Here is a 19990-nt window from a genome sequence, read left to right on the forward strand (position 1 = left end):
ACGAATATTTAACTGCATGACTGATCTGCCTGAAGCAATAGTTTCCAATATTATTCATTTTACAGGCAAGATTTAGGTGAAAACTGAAATCCAAGAGCATAAAACATTCTGACAAATTCTACCAACAGGACAAGGTAAATTGGAGCATTATGGCTTCGACCCTCTACTAGCTTTCTAGCACCCATCCAATCCCCACCTTCTTCTCATCACCAGGAAGTCATTTTAAGTTTAACTGAAAAACAGTGCCTGACATTTTTCTTGAATAGAAAAAAAACCTCAAAAATAAAGTATGAAACACACGAACTTGAAAATCCTTACTTTGTGTAGTTTAGTTGTAGATGCTTCTATTCTAATCATTCATAATCTATTGATAATTCTATCCCATAAATGGTAAATGTCAAGGAACATACTGTAATTCAGCCAGTGAATGAATAAGTGAACTACAGTCTAAGTAGGTAAGGTAAAGGTAAAGGTTCCCCCGCACATGCGTGCTAGTCGTTTCCGATTCTAGTCCTTTACTTTCTACTCTTTGAAACATATGCTCTTGAATTTTTCACACACATTCAATAAACCTTTGAAAATATCACCTCTAGATCATTGTAGTAAAGCAGTACTGAACTGGACATTTTTTTGGCTGCAAGCTTCTTTGGGCAAAAAATGCCCAACTCAGTACAAAATATTTTTGGACTTAGGACTTTTTGGTAATATTCTGAGACGAAACATACTAAACATTAACAGAGGACTAAACATTCCTCTGTTAATGAATTGCATTCCTGTTAAATGATAAACAAATATCATTCCTCTGTTCTAACGGGTGGGTGGAACTGCTTTACTACAATGGTGGAAAGGTGACATTTCCAAATATTCATTGAACATGTGTGTGAAAAATATAAGAGCAGATGTGTCAAAGAGTAGAATTTAAAACAGAATGTATTAGTCACCTTCCCAATATTAGTAAATTGGCCCATTTTGCAGAGCTTCCTTGAGATTTATTAACCATCCCAAAAAGACAGAAATCCAAAAAGTTGGATCTCTGAGACTGAATAGCAACAAACTGTTGGCCTTTTGAGGCAGCTTGGATTTGCCTCAGCAAGAGCTTCACATTGTGAAGAAGATGCAATTTGTTTCAGAAAATGTTTCAGGTTTCCTCAAATCCTTCAAAGATAGTTGACTTGGGCTCATATAGAAGCCAGAAACACTGGAAATCAAAAGGCAGTCCAAACAGGCAAAATGAAACAATATAATCAATTTTGGTGACTCTTATAAGAGAGGGAACCATATTGCTTCAAAAAACAGCTCTGTATCACTTAAATTGATCAAAGCAAAGTTGCAAAAAATTCATAATTATGAGGGAGGGAAGATCATCCAGGGGAAAAAGCTTAATAAACAGAAACAACAAAAAAGATTTATCTCAAATAGTGTTTAATCAAACCAGATCAAGTATTAGAATGGTATGCATTGTACATTTCTATAAAAAAAATAAAATATAAAGTTCTTCCTCTCAAACGAAGGTTGCAGGTAATTTTATTTTTGTAATGAATATCCAGGAAGATTAGTAGCTCCTATAAAAGGGAAATTCAAACTAGAATGTTTATCTCTCAAATGAAATACTGAATTGTTAATTGTAATCAAGTTTCCTTCATACACTAATGACAAAAATCAAATTAAAATGGCAGGCATTTAACTACAAATGCTTAAAGAGCCACATTTATCATAAAAATGTTCAATTTGTAAAATATATGTAAAGTATTATAGCAGGAAGATAATTTAGCTATCAAAAAATATCTGTTAACATTTCTTGCCATATGTCCAAAGTTTTATATATATTAGTCAAGTACAAAATGATGTGCATATTTCTGTGAACCAGACTCTGTAACAACCATATAATTCAAGATATTACTATACATGATGTAATTATTTCTGTTTATATGAATAATTGATTTATAAAAAAGTATGTGTCAAATGAAGGCAAATATACGTGTCCCAAATTAATGTTGTAGGATCGGATCTAGTCGGTTACCAGAACCAAAGATTCCAAGCTTTCGGACTTGTGCTGGAGCCCATTCTCAGGAAATAGAAATATAAAAATTGTTCTGTCAGGAAATGTCTCCTTAGTTCTAGGTTGCTTCTCTTGATTAGTTTCCATACATTGCATCGTGTCCTGCCTTCAGGTGCTCTGGAGAATAGCTTGAATCCCTCTTCTTTGTGGCAGCCCCTGAGATATTGGAACACTGCTATCATGTCACCCCCTAGTCCTTCTTTTCATTAAACTAGACATACCCAATTCCAGCAACCGCTCCTTATATGTTTTAGCCTCCAGTCCCCTAATCATCTTTGTTGCTCTTCGCTGCACTCTTTCTAGAGTCTCAACATCTTTTTTACATCATGGCAACCAAAACTGGATGCAGTATTCCAAGTGTGGCCTTACCAAGGCATTGTAAAGTGGTATTAACACTTCACATGATCTTGATTATATCCCTCTGTTAATATGCAACCTTTCTCAATCTCCAGGAACAAACCTCTGGTTCCAGTGACCAACTCAGATTCGATCCTGCAATCATAGCTATAAATCTTTACTGTGGCATCTTTGATTCTTTTTTTTTAACTTCGGTACATAACAATAAATATTACTTTGCATCTTATAGGCACGGCCATGTCTGCCTAAATACAAGATAGGTTAGTTGCAGAAGCAGCAGGTGACTGCATTCAAGTTTGCATCTGCAATAAGGAGAACAAACAAACATCATTGGCAAAATGAGTATCCCCTTTATCCTCTCCTCCCAATCTATTCCAAAAGATTAGAAAATCTTTCAAAGCAGATTTGGAAGAAGTGCAACGGTTGCAAAATCGGGAAGAAAAGGGAAAACAACATCTCACTAGACAAAGAGTCATAATATAATATGATGATGCTGAAGCCCAGACAAATATCCAGTATTTTTAAACAAAGACACAATCACTTGTCAATATCAGAGCATATTAGCATTGTCCCAAAGATTACATTTTACACAAAATAGCAAGTTAACATTGGCTAGGATTATTTTTACTTCATGGAATTCACTTACCTAAATGCTGCCTTTGTAAAAGGTTAACTAGAGTGATTGGGTGTTTTATCCCAGATGAGAGCGAAGACGCAGATGTAGACTGATAATGCTGAGTAGATTTCTGTCCAATTGTATTTGGGATATGATTTCTATTGTTTTGCGATGATACAAAAGGCGACATGTAAGAATTCCCACTGTTGAGCATTTTTAATGGAGATGATCTAGTAATAAAATGACCAAGAGCATTATATAGCAGTGAAAGCAGAATACATATTTTCACTACAGTAGCGGTGTACTTGTTCCATTATTTCAAACTGAATAACAGAGAAATGTCATTATTCAGGAAATGACAAAATAGACACAATGAGAACAGCCCTGTTAAAGCAGAGTTCTCCAACCTTTCCGGGCTCGTGGCCCGGAGGGGAGAGCTTCCAAATTACTGTGTGTGCCATGCTCACTGGTGTAGTACTAGTGGCCACGTTCACACATGTGGCATGCCCTGGTGCCGTGCATATGCATGAACGGCTGTGCACCCCCGCAGTGGCTAATGCCCATTCACGCATGCGCAAATGGACCATGCACACACACCCATGTTAGCAGCCCATTCGCACATGCGCAAACAGGGTGCGCACACACCCCACGCTAGCATCCCTGTTTGCACCCGCATGCATACACAAATGGGGCCAAGGGCGCGAGGGGGGGGGAATGCATGCCCACGGTGCACACCCTGGCAAGCCATTTCTGCAGCCCCCTGGCCAAGAGCCTGCGGCCCAGTATCGGGCTGCGGCCTATAGATTGGGGACACCTGTGTTAGAGAATATAGTGACACTAAGACATTATTTCTTTTATGCAGTAGTCTTACTGCTATAAATTCAAATAAGCCAAAAGAAAGATGCTAATAGCTGAAGGAAAGTTTCTATGTAATTCAGTAATTAGACTTAATTCAATAATTGTAAAGGAAAAATACAGGTAGTAGTACCTGTTTTCATAAAACTCATTGCCTGACATTTCACAGTATACTGATTCTGTCAAGCAATCTTAATAAACCAAAGCCAATCACACCTTCTGCTATGGGCAGCAGAAATAAGCATTAAAAACCAAAATGAGAAAAGATACCCCTTATTGAATCCTACTGCATTTTATTTTACCTTACATATCCTGCTGGGTTTCTTTGAAATGTCATTCCAGATAATTGAGAACTTCTGCATGTAACACTACCTATAAATAATATTCCAGATTAACTTAATATATGAAATATATTGCAAACTTCAAAAATTATTTGGAGTAAGTGCATCAGATCTCATGTTAGCACAGAGCTCTCCATAAACATTAAAGAATCCCATACTTTTATAGGCCTCTATGTTTATGAGCTTCAATAAAGGCTTTTCAGTACCAAGATGTGATCTTGCAAGACACAGGATCATAGAGTGCATATATTCATTTAATAATTTATAGTGCTGCCCAACTCAACTGGGCAGCATACAATAGACAAACAAATAAATTAAAACTTCTTCACATAACATTAAAACATACTCAATATATAAAATATAAAATGGTGACCAAACACAATAATGGAAATACATTATTATACATATGTAGACCTGGCTTATGACAGCAATTGGAATTGGAATTGTCATGGCAAAGTTACATGGCCGTAAAGTGCAATATCACATAACGGTGTTGCTTAGTATCAGCAGTTCCAATAGTCCCAGATGCCATTGTTAAATGAGGACTACACATATCATTAAGCAAAGGACCTCTCATGACCTCAGAAACTGCAATATATGACTGCAGCTCAAACTGGACACTGAATGTCTGGGTGCAGAAATCAACTTATATCTGCTTGTTAACACAATTAAGGTTCTTTTTTAGGGCCAGATTCAATAACCCAGCCTTAGGACTCCTATATGGGAACTTAAATGAAGTTGCTATGATTATTAAGATTTATGTTTATATTGTCAAATTATTTTACGATAACTTGAATATTTGCTTCCCCTTTTAGACTGGGACACAAATTTTATCCAGCAATTTGAATAAATAATAGTGTGCACTGTTATATAATTTATTTCATTCTATTTACTCACTGTTATACAATTTATTTTATTCTATTTACCATATCTGTAGCTGTACTTTTACTCTTTTTTAAATCCTGATCATTAAACAAAATTAGTAATATCTACCCATCCATCCATCCTTCACTAAATGACATGGAGCAGACAGCAGAATATGAAACATATAGGGAAAAAAGAATTATTATGAAATGCTAAACCCAAACATAAGGTATATATCTTGTTCAATCTCAACAAAAAAAACCAATATTTACTCTTACCCATATGTCCATTCTGTGGTGGACTTATCAGTGATATCCTTGTTGGGCCAGCTACTGTTTCAGTCTACATATAATTCAGAAATATTTACAATATAATAAACTAAAAACATAAAGTATAAATAATTATTTCATATTATTGTGTTTCTTGCTTCCTTGCTACTGAATTTAGAACTTTTTTAATTGTACCGCTTTTTTTAAAAAAAGAATTATTACTAGGTTGTATTAATTAAAAGAAATTTTGGTTCGGCCTATGATAAATCACAAGAACAGAGCTGGATTTTTAATGGGCTCAACAATAAATTATTTCCTGCCTCTGCTATAATATCTTCTAACAAGAATCTGTAACAATCAAAATCTAAACATTCTGTATGCTACCTATGTCTCCTAGTTGGTGGACAGCAGGCAACAAAATATAGAGTTGCAAGGTACGTTCTCTATATTGCTAAAACATAATACTATATGTGAAAGCCTCAATTGACTAAAGCCTTGATAGCTGGAAGAGTTAATATCACTGGACCCATCTGACGACATCCTTGACATATGAAAGACTACAACTTAGAAAGTATGAGGAGCAAAGGGGGGATGTGAATACACATGCACTTTTGTACAGTATATAGACAATGAGGGAAAGACTGAAAAAGTCATGATCGGTTGGAGGAGATGAGAGCCTCAAAAACAGGCAAGATAAATTAAATAGCCTAATCTGAACTATTTTGGATGTAATAAACATGCCCATTATTCCAGAGAGATACCCAGGCAAGAGCTTATTTAGCATCTAGTCTGGATGCTAAAGGATCAGTTAAATAAACTTTAATTACACTTTTTCCTCTTCTTATTTCAAGCCTCTATTTCTTTTTCTTATCCTTACAACTTTTCTGTATTTTGCACAATACCGTTTACCACCAAACAAGATAGCATGATACACACACACGCACACACTACATACATATATCAAAGTCTATCAGCTGAAACTTTCCCAGTTTGCAGTTAAAAACAAGAAACCATTATCTGCATTTCCATGAAATCATTTAATGTACAGGGAGTGCAGAATTATTAGGCAAATGAGTATTTTGACCACATCATCCTCTTTATGCATGTTGTCTTACTCCAAGCTGTATAGGCTCGAAAGCCTACTACCAATTAAGCATATTAGGTGATGTGCATCTCTGTAATGAGAAGGGGTGTGGTCTAATGACATCAACACCCTGTATCAGGTGTGCATAATTATTAGGCAACTTCCTTTCCTTTGGCAAAATGGGTCAAAAGAAGGACTTGACAGGCTCAGAAAAGTCAAAAATAGTGAGATATCTTGCAGAGGGATGCAGCACTCTTAAAATTGCAAAGCTTCTGAAGCGTGATCATCGAACAATCAAGCGTTTCATTCAAAATAGTCAACAGGGTCGCAAGAAGCGTGTGGAGAAACCAAGGCGCAAAATAACTGCCCATGAACTGAGAAACGTCAAGCGTGCAGCTGCCAAGATGCCACTTGCCACCAGTTTGGCCATATTTCAGAGCTGCAACATCACTGGAGTGCCCAAAAGCACAAGGTGTGCAATACTCAGAGACATGGCCAAGGTAAGAAAGGCTGAAAGACGACCACCACTGAACAAGACACACAAGCTGAAACGTCAAGACTGGGCCAAGAAATATCTCAAGACTGATTTTTCTAAGGTTTTATGGACTGATGAAATGAGAGTGAGTCTTGATGGGCCAGATGGATGGGCCCGTGGCTGGATTGGTAAAGGGCAGAGAGCTCCAGTCCGACTCAGACGCCAGCAAGGTGGAGGTGGAGTACTGGTTTGGGCTGGTATCATCAAAGATGAGCTTGTGGGGCCTTTTCGGGTTGAGGATGGAGTCAAGCTCAACTCCCAGTCCTACTGCCAGTTTCTGGAAGACACCTTCTTCAAGCAGTGGTACAGGAAGAAGTCTGCATCCTTCAAGAAAAACATGATTTTCATGCAGGACAATGCTCCATCACACGCGTCCAAGTACTCCACAGCATGGCTGCCAAGAAAGGGTATAAAAGAAGGAAATCTAATGACATGGCCTCCTTGTTCACCTGATCTGAACCCCATTGAGAACCTGTGGTCCATCATCAAATGTGAGATTTACAAGGAGGGAAAACAGTACACCTCTCTGAACAGTGTCTGGGAGGCTGTGGTTGCTGCTGCACGCAATGTTGATGGTGAACAGATCAAAACACTGACAGAATCCATGGATGGCAGGCTTTTGAGTGTCCTTGCAAAGAAAGGTGGCTATATTGGTCACTGATTTGTTTTTGTTATGTTTTTGAATGTCAGAAATGTATATTTGTGAATGTTGAGATGTTATATTGGTTTCACTGGTAAAAATAAATAATTGAAATGGGTATATATTTGTTTTTTGTTAAGTTGCCTAATAATTATGCACAGTAATAGTCACCTGCACACACAGATATCCCCCTAAAATAGCTATAACTAAAAACAAACTAAAAACTACTTCCAAAAATATTCAGCTTTGATATTAATGAGTTTTTTGGGTTCATTGAGAACATGGTTGTTGTTCAATAATAAAATTAATCCTCAAAAATACAACTTGCCTAATAATTCTGCACTCCCTGTAGTGTAGAGGCAAATTTTTAAACTAAATATGAGTGAATTAACCATATATTCATTTCAATTGCAGCAGTTACCAAATACTAGTTTTCTAGTTAAATTCAAGCAACAGACTATAGAAAGAAAATGTAAAAGCTGTCAATTTAATAGTCCCATCTTATACCTCATATGTAATTTGAACAGTTCCAAATATAAACAAAAGGTACAGCCACAATTACTATATATATTTGTGTAGAAGAGAGCAGTATGGGAAGTGCTAAACTGTCATCATTTGCTTTTCAAATGATTAGTGATCAAATTTCAATATATCACATCAGCATGTATGCCTTTAAGAAGTAATGATAGGAAGTACCCTAAATAACAGAGAATTTTTTCCACAAAGCTGATCTAGCATTTAAGCATAAAATGGTAACTGGAACTATTTGTATCTTGGTATATAGACAAGGAAAATAAACTTACTTTCCTTACTGAAGGTGGCATTTCTACCTCCTTTGATGAATTCCGACTGATAAAAGATGTTGAATATTTAAATAATTGAATAAAGGGAAAAATATTAAGCTTGTATAAAATATTTAAGTTTAATTTTTTTAAAGTTTATATATTATAAATATTATATATACAAACACTCACATACAGATTTTAAATCTCAAATAATGGAATAATTGGAGCAATGGATTTCAACCTCACTTTTAAAATTCATTTAGGATGAACTAGGTAATTATTTATTTCTTTGCCACCAAGGCTATAGTTTTTCTTAAGGCAGCTTAAAGTATTAAAAACATATAAAGGCAGAAAAGTTAGAAAAATATAATAAAATTTAAATGGTACTGCTTCCTTTAGATAGCACAATACCAAATATGATACCTGAAAAGTAAATTATACTTAGTTGAGTGTATTCGGATGTCCATACATGTTTTCAAGTAAATGTTACTATTCATGGAAACTAAATTATTCTAATGGTTATGATTATTTGAAAATACAAAATATCTTTGAAACTATTCAAAATTCAATGATTATGTTCATAATTAAAATACTCACTGTTGCAATTGTTGTATATGCTGAATTTGTTGTGATGCTCTCTTAAGATACACTTCCAGTTTTGTAATCTGAATGGAATAATCTATTTCAGTAATTTAAATTCTATAATATTTCTTGTCATTTATAAAACTCAGCTGTTTAATGGTTCAACAGTTGTTTAATGGAAATATTCCAAACTACAGGACCAGTACACGGTCAAAATATTTTAACTGCTAGATGAGATACCAATGGCTTAGTACAATACATTATTTGATACATTACATTTTATTTATACATATCACAACAGAAATGTGGCTTCATCAAGCTTCAGGATTCAGTTCAACATGAATCCAAAGTACCTTTTCTCTGTAATGTGTTAATAGACGTCTTCTGTGTTTTTCTTGAAACTGGGCAATCTAAAAATTAAGAAAGCACGGTAACAATTATTTCTATTGCTAAACAATGTTATAATATTTATGTGAAAGCAATACAAATGTAGCAGAAATGAAATACCTAAGTTTATATTTAATTTCCAAGCACCATCATGATGTGGGGAGTGCAGCAAACGTTAAAGATACTTTTTTCTTCAAACTTTCAGAAATGTTTCATCCTAAACTGCATGCCATGTACAAATTTAATACTGTACTAACATGAATTTAATGAACTGATCACCTGTAGATAAAATGGATACTCAAAGTACACATTATGCTAAGCTATTATGTTACTGCGTAGAACACAATATTTGTAATTCTTATATGCTAAGCTATAATATACTGAACAAGTTACATGTTAAGCTAAAACCACATTAAGGCTTAGTATAGAATGTGAGCTTAGCCAGAAAGCAAACATTCCTAAAAACATGAAATGCCATAAAAATTGGTGTAAGTGCTTTATTCCTATGAAGAAATGAAAAACCCTCAAGGCCTCTTAAGTAATTTCTGAAGGAATGTGGCTCAACACCATTTCCTCCCTCCATTCCCTTTGATGAGAACCTCTTAATCTGTAGACCATTTCAACATGAATAATAATGAATCCTGATTTTTTTATTACTACAGTACAATCGTTGAATGCCAAATGATGTTGATTTAGCAAGGAATTTCTCAATTATTTTTTTTTTAAAACTTTCTTCTTTTTAAGGCCACAGTACTACCTGCAAGTATGGACAATAATGTTCAACTAATTTTCCTTACCACTAGGCACAGCTAAAGCATTTTTAGTTTGGATCACCTAATTCCCTGATTTTTCTGGAAACCTCCTTCACTTCGGCACTATCCATTTTTCACTGAAGAAATTCTGACTGCTAAGGGCAGCTGCAGGCAGGAAATTCTTACTGTGTTACAATTTCATGCTCTGTGAGATATTGTATGTTTAATAGTACAATGCAGTTTTATTACATTTAAACATTACACAGGATGGATAAATCATGCCTAGATTTCCATTTATGTCTTCATTCAATACTACACATTAAAATTACATCTTGTCTTCTATTAGTATTAGTGCTACATGAAAGGTAATTCATCATAACTATTTAATACAACTTAATCTTATTACAAAGCAATACTAAATCTACTTTCTTGTAAACACAGACATCTGTCAGACATGCATTAAGCTCTATGAATTCACTGTGGTATCCCAGCTTGGGAATTACAAGATATTGTGAAAACATTATTGAGAAATTAAGGATACCATGAACCTGTAAAGTTTGGGAATTTCTGATCTAGCATACAGTATTCCCAATGAAAAATATTCAAAACATAAACAACTCACCTGTGTGATTTCTTTGGAATATTTTCTGCATAGCTCATCTAATCCCATAAAGAGTGACTGGATATCTGAATTCACCTGTAGCCAAATTATTACACATTACCAAATAAATAATTACATACAACTCAAGTATTTAAATGTTAAAAAATAAGCAACTCTGCTCAGTAATACAGATACTAATTTCTTTGGAGATACATTTATGAAGCTACTGAAAGGTTATTTATAGGTCTAATGTGCAGCATCACACAAAAAGAAAATATTGCAAGTTCTATCATAGCACCATACTATATCCAAGTTAGAGTCATTTCATTTCATTTCATTTTATTAAATTTGTATACCGCCCTTCTCCCGAAGGACTCAGGGCGGTGAACAGGGCATATATAAATAACAAATACAAAAGTTAAAAGGGAATTAAACAAATGCCCAGATAAAAAAACAATAACAATATAAAAAACCCATTAAAAAACCCTAACGTCCCCCATCAGGCTTGTTCAAATAAATGGGTCTTCAGACCGCGCCGGAAGGAGCGAAGGTCCGGTGCCATCCGGAGCTCAACCGGCAGTTGGTTCCATAGAGCCGGGGCGCCCACAGAGAAGGCCCTCCCCCTGGGGGCCACCAGTCGACATTCTCTGACCGGAGGCACCCTGAGGAGGCCCTCTCTGTGGGAACGCACGGGGCGGAGGGAAGTTGACGCCGGCAGCAGGTGGTCCCCTAGGTCATGGTGCTAAAGGAGGTTACCAAAAGTGTCAGTATAAACAATAGTAAATAGTCCACCAATGTGTATATATTTATACACTTGACTACAGATCCATGATCAGAAGAATATTTGCTTCAAGGCTACTTCCTGGGTATCTATCCCAATAAGGTAGTTTGGCCTGAGGGAAAGTGACAGGATTTAAATCATTCAATGAGCTTCTATAATTGAAAGGGGTCTTGAACTTGGGTTTCCCTATCCTAGTACAACAAACATTACTTCATGTTACATTCTATTTGTTTTTGTAATGCCCATGAAAATATATATTAATCATTTTGCAATTACTGAATGAACTGTAGCTATTTGTAACATTTTCTATACCTTTTTTGAAAGGACTATTGTCCGACATGGAGCTCTGCAAATCATACACTCTTCTTTTTTACCTATAAAATCAACATAAATGCACACTGTACTATGTATTATTTTACTGACAAATAAATTGTAACATCTAATAAATTGCATACCGTGTCAATTATGACTTGGAATTATTTTAGCTTTTTTTAAAAAAGCAGCATATTCATCATGGTTTTTTAAAAACATAATTGCAACAGACATTGCCCAGATATGGGACTCTCCTAGAAATGCAAGGACTGCTTCAACTATCCCATTAGAAGTGTGTAGCTCAAGGTTAAACTGTGGAGTTCTTGGTGCTGAGTTAGTTTGCAGATTTTTCATAACCTAACTAGGTAACATCAATGTGAATTGCATTATGTTATCTAGTTGGGCAATGAAACACATGCAGACAAACAAGCTCAGAGAGCAATTGAGGACTCCTTATGCTTCAATTAGATAACTTTTCTAATAAATTTCTCCCATTGTTTCTGCCCATCCAGTAAAAATGAATAGCACATGCATGCTCCACGTCTCATCTTTAAACAAGTGTCATCTGATGAGACCTAAGTACTCTGTCAAAATCCAGTACATTGTACAACAACATAGCCTTGACTGTTTGAGTTGCTCTAGTCCTGCTGATCTTCAGGGCTCTGAAGACCTAGCTCAGGGGTAGGCAACCTTGGCTCTTTTGTGATTCGTGGACTTCAACTTCCAGAATTCCTGAGCCAGCTGGCTCAGGAATTCTGGGAGTTGAAGTCCACGAGTCACAAAAGAGCCAAGGTTGCCTACCCCTGACCTAGCTCCAGTTATTGGGTTAGAAAACATATTTGTGAATATTTTATTAATACTTTGGATGATTTAGTCCCCAGGTTATTGCCCTTTTTTTAAAAAAAAAAGTATTGGATGTAAATTTTTACTTGTATGCCACCCAATGTAATTTAAAATTTAGACATCCATTTGATTTACAAATAAATGTAACTTTTGATCCAATGGACAGAAGGTCTCCTCAATTTCTGAAGCAGTGTTTCAAACAGAAAGAACTGTTTGAAGAATGCAAGAATTTATCCACCTATCTTGCTGGTAAAATGGTGACTTGATTCACCTGTTCCGATAAGTCAGTGTAGCTTAATCAAGCAGTTTAATAAATCGAAGTTAACCAGGTTCAACGCAAGCAGTCACACCACGGCTTAACACAATGTGTGAACCCAGCCAATGGAAAGAGCAGGCTCCTATGAATTATCCCTTGGCTATCAGCAGGCCCTGCCACCCCTGGGCAGGTTACCTTTCTGGAGACACTGCCCACAGATAACATGGCCGCAGTTGGTCAGGCTGAAATTTAGAGTGGCTCCTTGGGGCTTCTGGAAACATACATTGCAGAATATCAGACAAGCCATTATCAGACCAGGTTTTATATATATACATATATATATATATATATTTCCCTTCTCTTCTCTTGCTCTAGCTACAATCGGGCACCTGGGCCCCAGGAATTCACTTCTGCTGCTGCCTCTTCCGACTCATCAAGTGGCCACCAGCCACCGATCCGTAGCTCAAAAGACAGCGGTCTCCCCCCCCCCCGCGGACGAGGAACTACGGAGCGAACCTGAGGGGGGGGGCGCGAAGGCCACGTCCGTCAGTGACGCGCACGCGCTTTTTTCCCTTCCACCAAGTGGAAAACTGGGCGGGGAGAAACCCGAGTCAAACTTCCGTTCCATTTTAGCCCCGCCCACCCGGTCTCTGGCGAGAAAAGGCTACACCAGCGGTAGGCAACCTCGGCTCTTTTATGACTCATGGACTTCAACTCCCAGAATTCCTGAGCCAGCTTGGCTGGCTCAGGAATTCTGGGAGTTGAAGTCCATGAGTCATAAAAGAGCCGAGGTTGCCTACCCCTGGGCTACACGTACAATACGTAAAAACCCTTGAGCGACGATCTCTTTTACTGGTCTTGTTAGTTCCGGGATCAGCATTTTACAAACCTTGAACTGTCTAGGGCGGCGGCTATCGGTAGAAACTAATGGGAAGATGTAAGGCGCCGATTGCTTTAATCAAATGAAACGGTGTTAAATTCGGCAGCTTGATGATTCCGCAGAGATATTTATTTACTTTTTGGGGCGGGAATTCCAAGTACGTGGTTGGCCAATGTTTTCTGGTGAGATGTTTTTTTTCAACTTCCCATTTTAATCATTAATCCTGATGGCTTCCCATCCACGTATTAACCAGGAAGGACCCGGCTTAATTTTCCCAATAACAAATGAGTAGGTTAATATCAGCAAAGGAAATTCTTGGGCTCCTTCGCCTTGCATTAAGGAAGCTACTGAAAACTTCAAGCATTAACATGTTCCTAAGAAACAAGAACTCAAAGAGGAGCAAGTCCTGAATGTATGAATGAATAGGTGTGGGAAAGAGGACCAGAATGCGATGTGTCAAAAGCAAAAACTAAATTCGAGCTTTTATCTATTCGTTTTCACAGGCGTCCCCAAACTAGCCGGAAAAGAATCGGGGGAAATAGAGCAACCTGACATACAGGAGTGAACGTGCACGAATGAGCGTGCAAATCTAACGCGCACGAGCGGCGGAAGACGCCACCGCGACCGCCACGGAGGTCCCGTCGATCTCGGATGTCGCGCTCTCCTTTCTGCGCCAACCAAACGAGCAAATGAGCCAACCAGACTCGGAGCTTACAGATCGGGGTCTGCCGGGCGCCGGGCAAAACCGCCGCTATGGGTTGCACGGAATCAAAGCCTTTTTCTTTGACTTGGACAACACCTTGATCGACACCGCCACTGCAAGCCGGAGAGCCATTGTAGAGGTACTTTCCATTTGGACCTCTTCTTTCCTCACTTAAACAAGGAAGGGAAGCACATAATAGAGGTTGGAAGAGGCTGATTAGCAGGCAGGCAGGCAGGCAGACAGACAGACAGACACACACACACACACACGTTGATTTTAGCTCTTGAAAGCCCTTTAAATTCAAATTGTCGCTCCCCATCAATTCTGGTGCATCAGTAGAACAAAAGGGTAATAGTAATATACTGTAGGAAGTTTTCCACATGCTTTGCTACCTTTCGGAAAAGGGACTTCTGTAGTTCAAATTGCACATTGATTAGGGAAAATTGAACATTTTCAATAGTACCACCTAGAGAAAGCCACTTGCCATGTGTGAGCTTTAGCCAATTTTTTAAGAAAACTTCTCTGTTCTCAGATGCCCAGATAGAAGGGGAAACTCTATACTATGTAACAGGCCTCCAAATCAATACTGTACCTGACTCAGAAATGTAGATAAATTTGAACCTGCTGCTTCATGAAACCTACAAATTAACCTACAGCTGGTAACATTTGAAACATGTTTTCTACATTTCAACCATATGTATTTTTTTAATGTAACTTTAGCAGTCTTCTGGAAGAACAGTCAATCCATGACTCAAAACAGCTTGAACAACAGCTGACGGGTGGATGTGTAGGGTGTATGTGGGTTGCACCTTGAAGCACAGAGAGAGATTTGATTCTCTTTCTCTCTCCCCACCCCTCCCTCCCCCTCCCTCCCATCCCACAATCAATTTTCTACACTTGGGGTATGTTGATGTGAAACTCAATTATGGGAGAAAATACAATTAGAATTCTAATTGTTAATTAGCTTTACTGACATTTTTCCAAAACATGTTTGTACAAATATTCTTCTGCATAGAAATATTATATATTGTTTAAAATGTTTGTATGGCTATGCATTCATATAAATATACAAAACCACACAAAATGTTATCTTCTTCTATTTGCTTTTTCTGTAATTTATTCATCCATCTATAGCAGGGGTGTCAAACTGCCGGCCCATGGGCCGGATGCGTCATGCCGAAACTGCGCCCATCCCATTGCCAGAGATACGTGATGTTGCGAGTTTGACACCCCTGGTCTATAGTAAAAACAATTCATAACTAAACAATCTGTCAAAGAGAAAATGATGAACACTGACATTTTAAATAGTATCAGCAACAGTCTTCCACCTTTGACTCTACAGCAGTGCCTCCCAACTTTGGCAACTTCTAGCTGGGAATCCTATGAGCTGAACTCCACATGTGTAACAAACAGTCAAGCCTTGGGAACACTGCTCTAACTCTATTAAATTACAGTTTCCAAACTTCCTAGCCAGTATGCATATGTTGGCTAAGAATTCTGGAAGTTAGATTCCAGCACTACTGGAAGGCATCAAACTGGAGAAGTAAACTTCAGCCAATCTAACATTGTTTTGATTTGTCTTGTTTTCGTAGGTAACCAAAATCTTACAGTATGAATATCACTACACTGAAAGAGAAGCTGACATGGTCTGTGATAAGTTCCAAGCCAAGCTGTGCAAGGAATGCTTTGATCCATCTAAAATATCTATTACTGATCTAAGGGTGCAGCATTGGGAAGCAGCTATACAAGAGGTAAAGGGAGGAACAGCCAATCAGAAGCTAGCTAGAGAATGTTATTTTCTTTGGAAAACCACCCGCCTGCAATACTTGACTTTGACAGAGGAAACACACAAGATCCTCAGTGACCTCAAAAAAGTTGTCCCTTTGCTTCTGCTGACAAATGGAGACACTGAGACACAAAAAGAAAAGATTGAAGCTTGTGCCTGTCAGGAATTCTTTGATGCAATTGTTATAGGAGGAGAGCAAAAAGAAGAGAAACCATCACCATCCATTTTCCTTCACTGTTGTGAACTTCTAGGAGTTCAGCCAGAGGACTGTGTGATGATTGGAGACTCTTTAGACACAGATATCCAAGGAGGGTTGAATGCAGGTTTAAAGGCAACCATTTGGATAAATAAAACTGGAACAGTTCCCAAGGAAACATTTCCTGTTCCTCACTATACTATTTCTTCTCTTCTTGACCTCCCTGGACTTTTAGTAGAAGAACATTTTGAAATGAATCAGGTGGTAGGTAATGTACGTGACAGTCTCCCCAAGTAATCTAAGAGTTTAGCCTCTTGGGTTTACAGCTAAAGGGCATTTCTACCTGCGAAGTTTACATTGATTTACTTAAAGTGCTCTGTTCTATCTTTTTTTAAAAAATTTTACATTCTGTGCCATGTTAAACATACTTGAACCTGTTACATGCTGTTTGTGTTATGTCTTAGTCCTCTAAGACAGCGTTTCCCAACCTTAGGAACTTGAAGATGCGTGGACTTCAACTCCCAGAATTCCCCAGCCAGCTATGGGAATTCTGGGAGTTGAAGTCCACGCATCTTCAAGTTCCTAAGGTTGGGAAACACTGCTCTAAGACAGAGAACTATAAATAGGTGGCCATTTTTTGCTTCCCCAAGCCAGAATCCTGCAAACTCACTAAATTCTCACAAGAGTCCAGCAATATCATTTTATTTGTTGGGGGGGGAGGGATTGGGGTATCTAAGACTATAAATTAACAACTGAAACTGAGTTGCAGTTTCTGTCTTAAAATAACACCCACTCAACCAGTTTGTGATCGTGATATCACAAATAAGTATATTTCTTGGTTACTGTTATTCAAAGAAAGCAAATGATCTGACAATTCATCATTGTATTTCCCCCCATAATGGTAAGCAATACTAAAGCATAGTTAAGTGTTGAGTCTCAATACTGTTTGGACAGTGTTTCTCAACCTTGGCAATTTTCATATGCATGGACTTCAACTCCCAGAATTCCCCAGCTAGCAAGGTGATCCAGAGTGACATCTGAGTTGCCACAGTTAAGAGTAGCTGTTGTAGGATGAAACCAGTCATGTAGTGCCTCCTGGTGGTCAGTATAACATCAAATTTGTTGTTGCAAAGTTGTGTCCGACCCATTGTGTCCAACCCATCGTGACCCCATGGACAACATTCCTCCAGGCCTTCTTGTCCTCTACCATTTAGGCTCACGCCTACTGCTTCAGTGATTCCATCCAGCCACCTCATTCTCTGTCATCCCCTTTTTCTTTTGCCCTCAACCTTTCCCAGCATTAGGCTCTTCTCCAGTGAGTCCTTCCTTCTCATCAAATTATTATGTTACAAATGTGAAAAATATTCAAAGATTATATTGTTAAGTATATTCAATTCAAAAAAATCAGTGTAACTGTCTCATAGTTCAGACTGTATATTTTTTCTGAAAGTATACAACATTACTGTAATTTTAGGCATAGATTTTAGATGCTTCTTCGGAATCAGCAGAATTAAACACTATACTCCAAATGTGTCTTTTTCAGTTTACTTCTTGCAATGTAATTGCATGGGTTAATATTTGCAGATGGGAATCAATTGAGAGGATGGGAAGACATTTAAATCTCATTCTTAGCCAATGTTTTCTCTCTTGTTAAAGTCTTCCAAATCTTTTATCTTACCTGACCAATATAATTAACTAAGATAATACACATACTCCCCTCAAAAGACGAATAATATCAGTATTGTTCAGATTTCATTGAAGCTGACAACCCAATAAACTTTAATGAAGTCTATAAAGTATTAGTATCTTTTGAGCAGGAGAAATTTAGACACAAAACAGAACTATTAAGTATGCTGTTGAAGAAACATAAAAAAATCTGAACATACAGATTTGATATCTTAGCATCTAAATTCTTGTAATTCTAAAATCTTTTAAACATATATTGGTACTGATTTTAATGCCAATATTTTACCACTGTATAGTACTGATATCTCTAGTGTGTATAATTTGCCAAAGCTTTTTCATATTATTCTTTGAACATCAGGTCATTCTAAATTATTGTAATAGCTATGGCCATAAGCTACTATGGCCATTTCACTTATCTTCTGCCTGTGTATATAAAAGATTGTCTAGCTGGCTCAACCTGCACGTCACCATATGTGTCAACAAATACACAAATGTACATATAGAAATATTTCAAACAGAAACATTGGTTACAGATACTTACATAAAGAAACCCCTGCCCAACCTGTCTGTTACTCACCCTATTGCAAAGTTAGGCAACAAAATTGGGTCCTGAAATGCCAATCACTCGTCCTTTCTGCAGAATCATTGTTTGTGGAACCAAACTGCATAAGCAATTTGTGATTCACTCAGGCAGGCAAATAATCTCATCAGAAAAACTCTGAGACTCAAAAAGTAAATGATACTTCAGCAAGATGTTAGAAAAAGATACAACAACTCAATGTGGCCTTTTAACAACACGTGAATACTCCATTTTCCCAGCCGAACAGTAAAGCTGGACCTGCCACTTGTCCAGAAAACTCAAAAGAACAATAGAGGGCTGTTTTTGCTATATAGGCATAACCTAGCCCAGGGGTAGGCAACCTCGGCAACCTGGACTTCAACTCCCAGAATTCCTGAGTCAGCACCTAGCCGTAGGTGCTACTGGGTCCATAGGCAGCAAGATCAGTCAATGAGCCGACTTGTGGAGAACGATGGACTTCTCCAGTTCTGATGTCCTAATCCCACAGGTTAGTGGGTTTTATTTTTATGTTATTTAAAATAAAGTTTAACACTATTTTCAAAAGTAAAAACCATGATCAAGCAATTATAAACCATAAGAAAATTTCAGATTATTCTGTTCCAAAAAGCCTTTGGTAGAGTTGTTGCACAGAAAAAGTCCAAGGAATTAAGCACAATACAACCACTCCTTGCTTAGCAATTACCTCGGATGGTGACCATTTACAAATACAAGGATAAAAAATTCATTTTCAGAACAATGTGTGCATGAAGGACCAATTTTTGCGTGCCTGACTACAAAAGCCTTCTGTGTGAAACTGATTAAGGTTTGGTCAGTTTCCACAGCAGCAGGAGCCAGCTGGAAATTCTAATCAACTAAGTCAAGTCATAGGGATGAGCTTTTTAACTTGCACTTTTTAGGGACATTTTGTGCTGCTAAGAAAAGCAGCTCAAGAAGAGATTACTTGCATAAGCAATCTCTCTGCCCTATGAGGGGGCAAAAAGGAAAAAAATGGGTCAGGCACAGTATACTATATAGAACGTTATCTGAATGAGATGGTAGTAACCAGTGATGTTCACTTAGTGACCATTTTGCCGGAACCATTTGCGGTCACTAAACAAGGAGAGGCTTGTATTCTACATAACTCTTCCTGTGTGTAGATGTGGTAATTTTCTTTCCCTAATGAGCTGCTCTTTCTCTGCTTCTGCCTACTTTTAACAGAGGCATTAAGTTTTATACCTAGTAAGAAGTACACTTTCTTAAC

General features: G+C 37.6%; 2 protein-coding genes across 5 annotated transcripts; one reads left to right on the forward strand and one right to left on the reverse strand.

The window, feature by feature from the left end:
• Positions 1-1276: 1276 nt before the first annotated feature.
• On the reverse strand, positions 1277-13506 carry RNF212 (ring finger protein 212). 3 transcript variants are annotated; one of them, XM_081326584.1, is made up of 10 exons: positions 13436-13506; positions 11821-11882; positions 10749-10823; positions 9341-9397; positions 9003-9070; positions 8424-8469; positions 5371-5434; positions 4190-4259; positions 3063-3262; positions 1277-1562 (listed from the first exon to the last, which is right to left on the reverse strand). In XM_081326584.1, exons 2-10 carry the CDS (start codon positions 11863-11865, stop codon positions 1525-1527), a joined length of 663 nt encoding a protein of 220 aa, XP_081182710.1. In that variant the 5' UTR covers positions 11866-11882; positions 13436-13506; the 3' UTR covers positions 1277-1524. The 3 variants fall into 3 exon arrangements, with proteins under 3 accessions (XP_081182710.1, XP_081182709.1, XP_081182708.1); XM_081326583.1 differs by lacking the exon at positions 13436-13506 and adding an exon at positions 13115-13404 and having other exon boundaries at positions 3063-3190; XM_081326582.1 differs by lacking the exon at positions 13436-13506 and adding an exon at positions 13115-13404.
• Positions 13507-13799: 293 nt separating this feature from the next.
• On the forward strand, positions 13800-17994 carry NANP (N-acetylneuraminic acid phosphatase). Of its 2 annotated transcripts, none has more exons than XM_081334516.1 (4): positions 13800-13981; positions 14303-14641; positions 16095-16936; positions 17072-17994. In XM_081334516.1, the coding sequence occupies exons 2-3, from the start codon at positions 14489-14491 to the stop codon at positions 16779-16781; spliced, it is 840 nt and encodes a 279-aa protein (XP_081190642.1). In that variant the 5' UTR covers positions 13800-13981; positions 14303-14488; the 3' UTR covers positions 16782-16936; positions 17072-17994. The 2 variants fall into 2 exon arrangements, with proteins under 2 accessions (XP_081190642.1, XP_081190643.1); XM_081334517.1 differs by having other exon boundaries at positions 13800-13956.
• Positions 17995-19990: the final 1996 nt, after the last annotated feature.

This window comes from Vipera berus (genome assembly GCF_964194415.1).
Source record: "Vipera berus genome assembly, chromosome: 1".
Lineage (NCBI taxonomy): Eukaryota > Metazoa > Chordata > Lepidosauria > Squamata > Viperidae > Vipera > Vipera berus.

Excerpts from the sequence above, each read along its gene's own strand:
- NANP (XM_081334516.1), top strand. The coding sequence starts at position 14,489 with ATGAGCCAACCAGACTCGGAGCTTACAGATCGGGGTCTGCCGGGCGCC. Across the intron at positions 14,642-16,094 it reads GCCGGAGAGCCATTGTAGAG|GTAACCAAAATCTTACAGTA; the intron begins GTACTTTCCATT and ends TTGTTTTCGTAG.
- RNF212 (XM_081326582.1), bottom strand. The coding sequence starts at position 13,226 with ATGGCTTGTCTGATATTCTGCAATGTATGTTTCCAGAAGCCCCAAGGA. Across the intron at positions 10,824-11,820 it reads CAATAGTCCTTTCAAAAAAG|GTGAATTCAGATATCCAGTC; the intron begins GTATAGAAAATG and ends ATTTGGCTACAG. Across the intron at positions 1,563-3,062 it reads TTTACAAAGGCAGCATTTAG|GAGCTACTAATCTTCCTGGA; the intron begins GTAAGTGAATTC and ends TCCCTTTTATAG.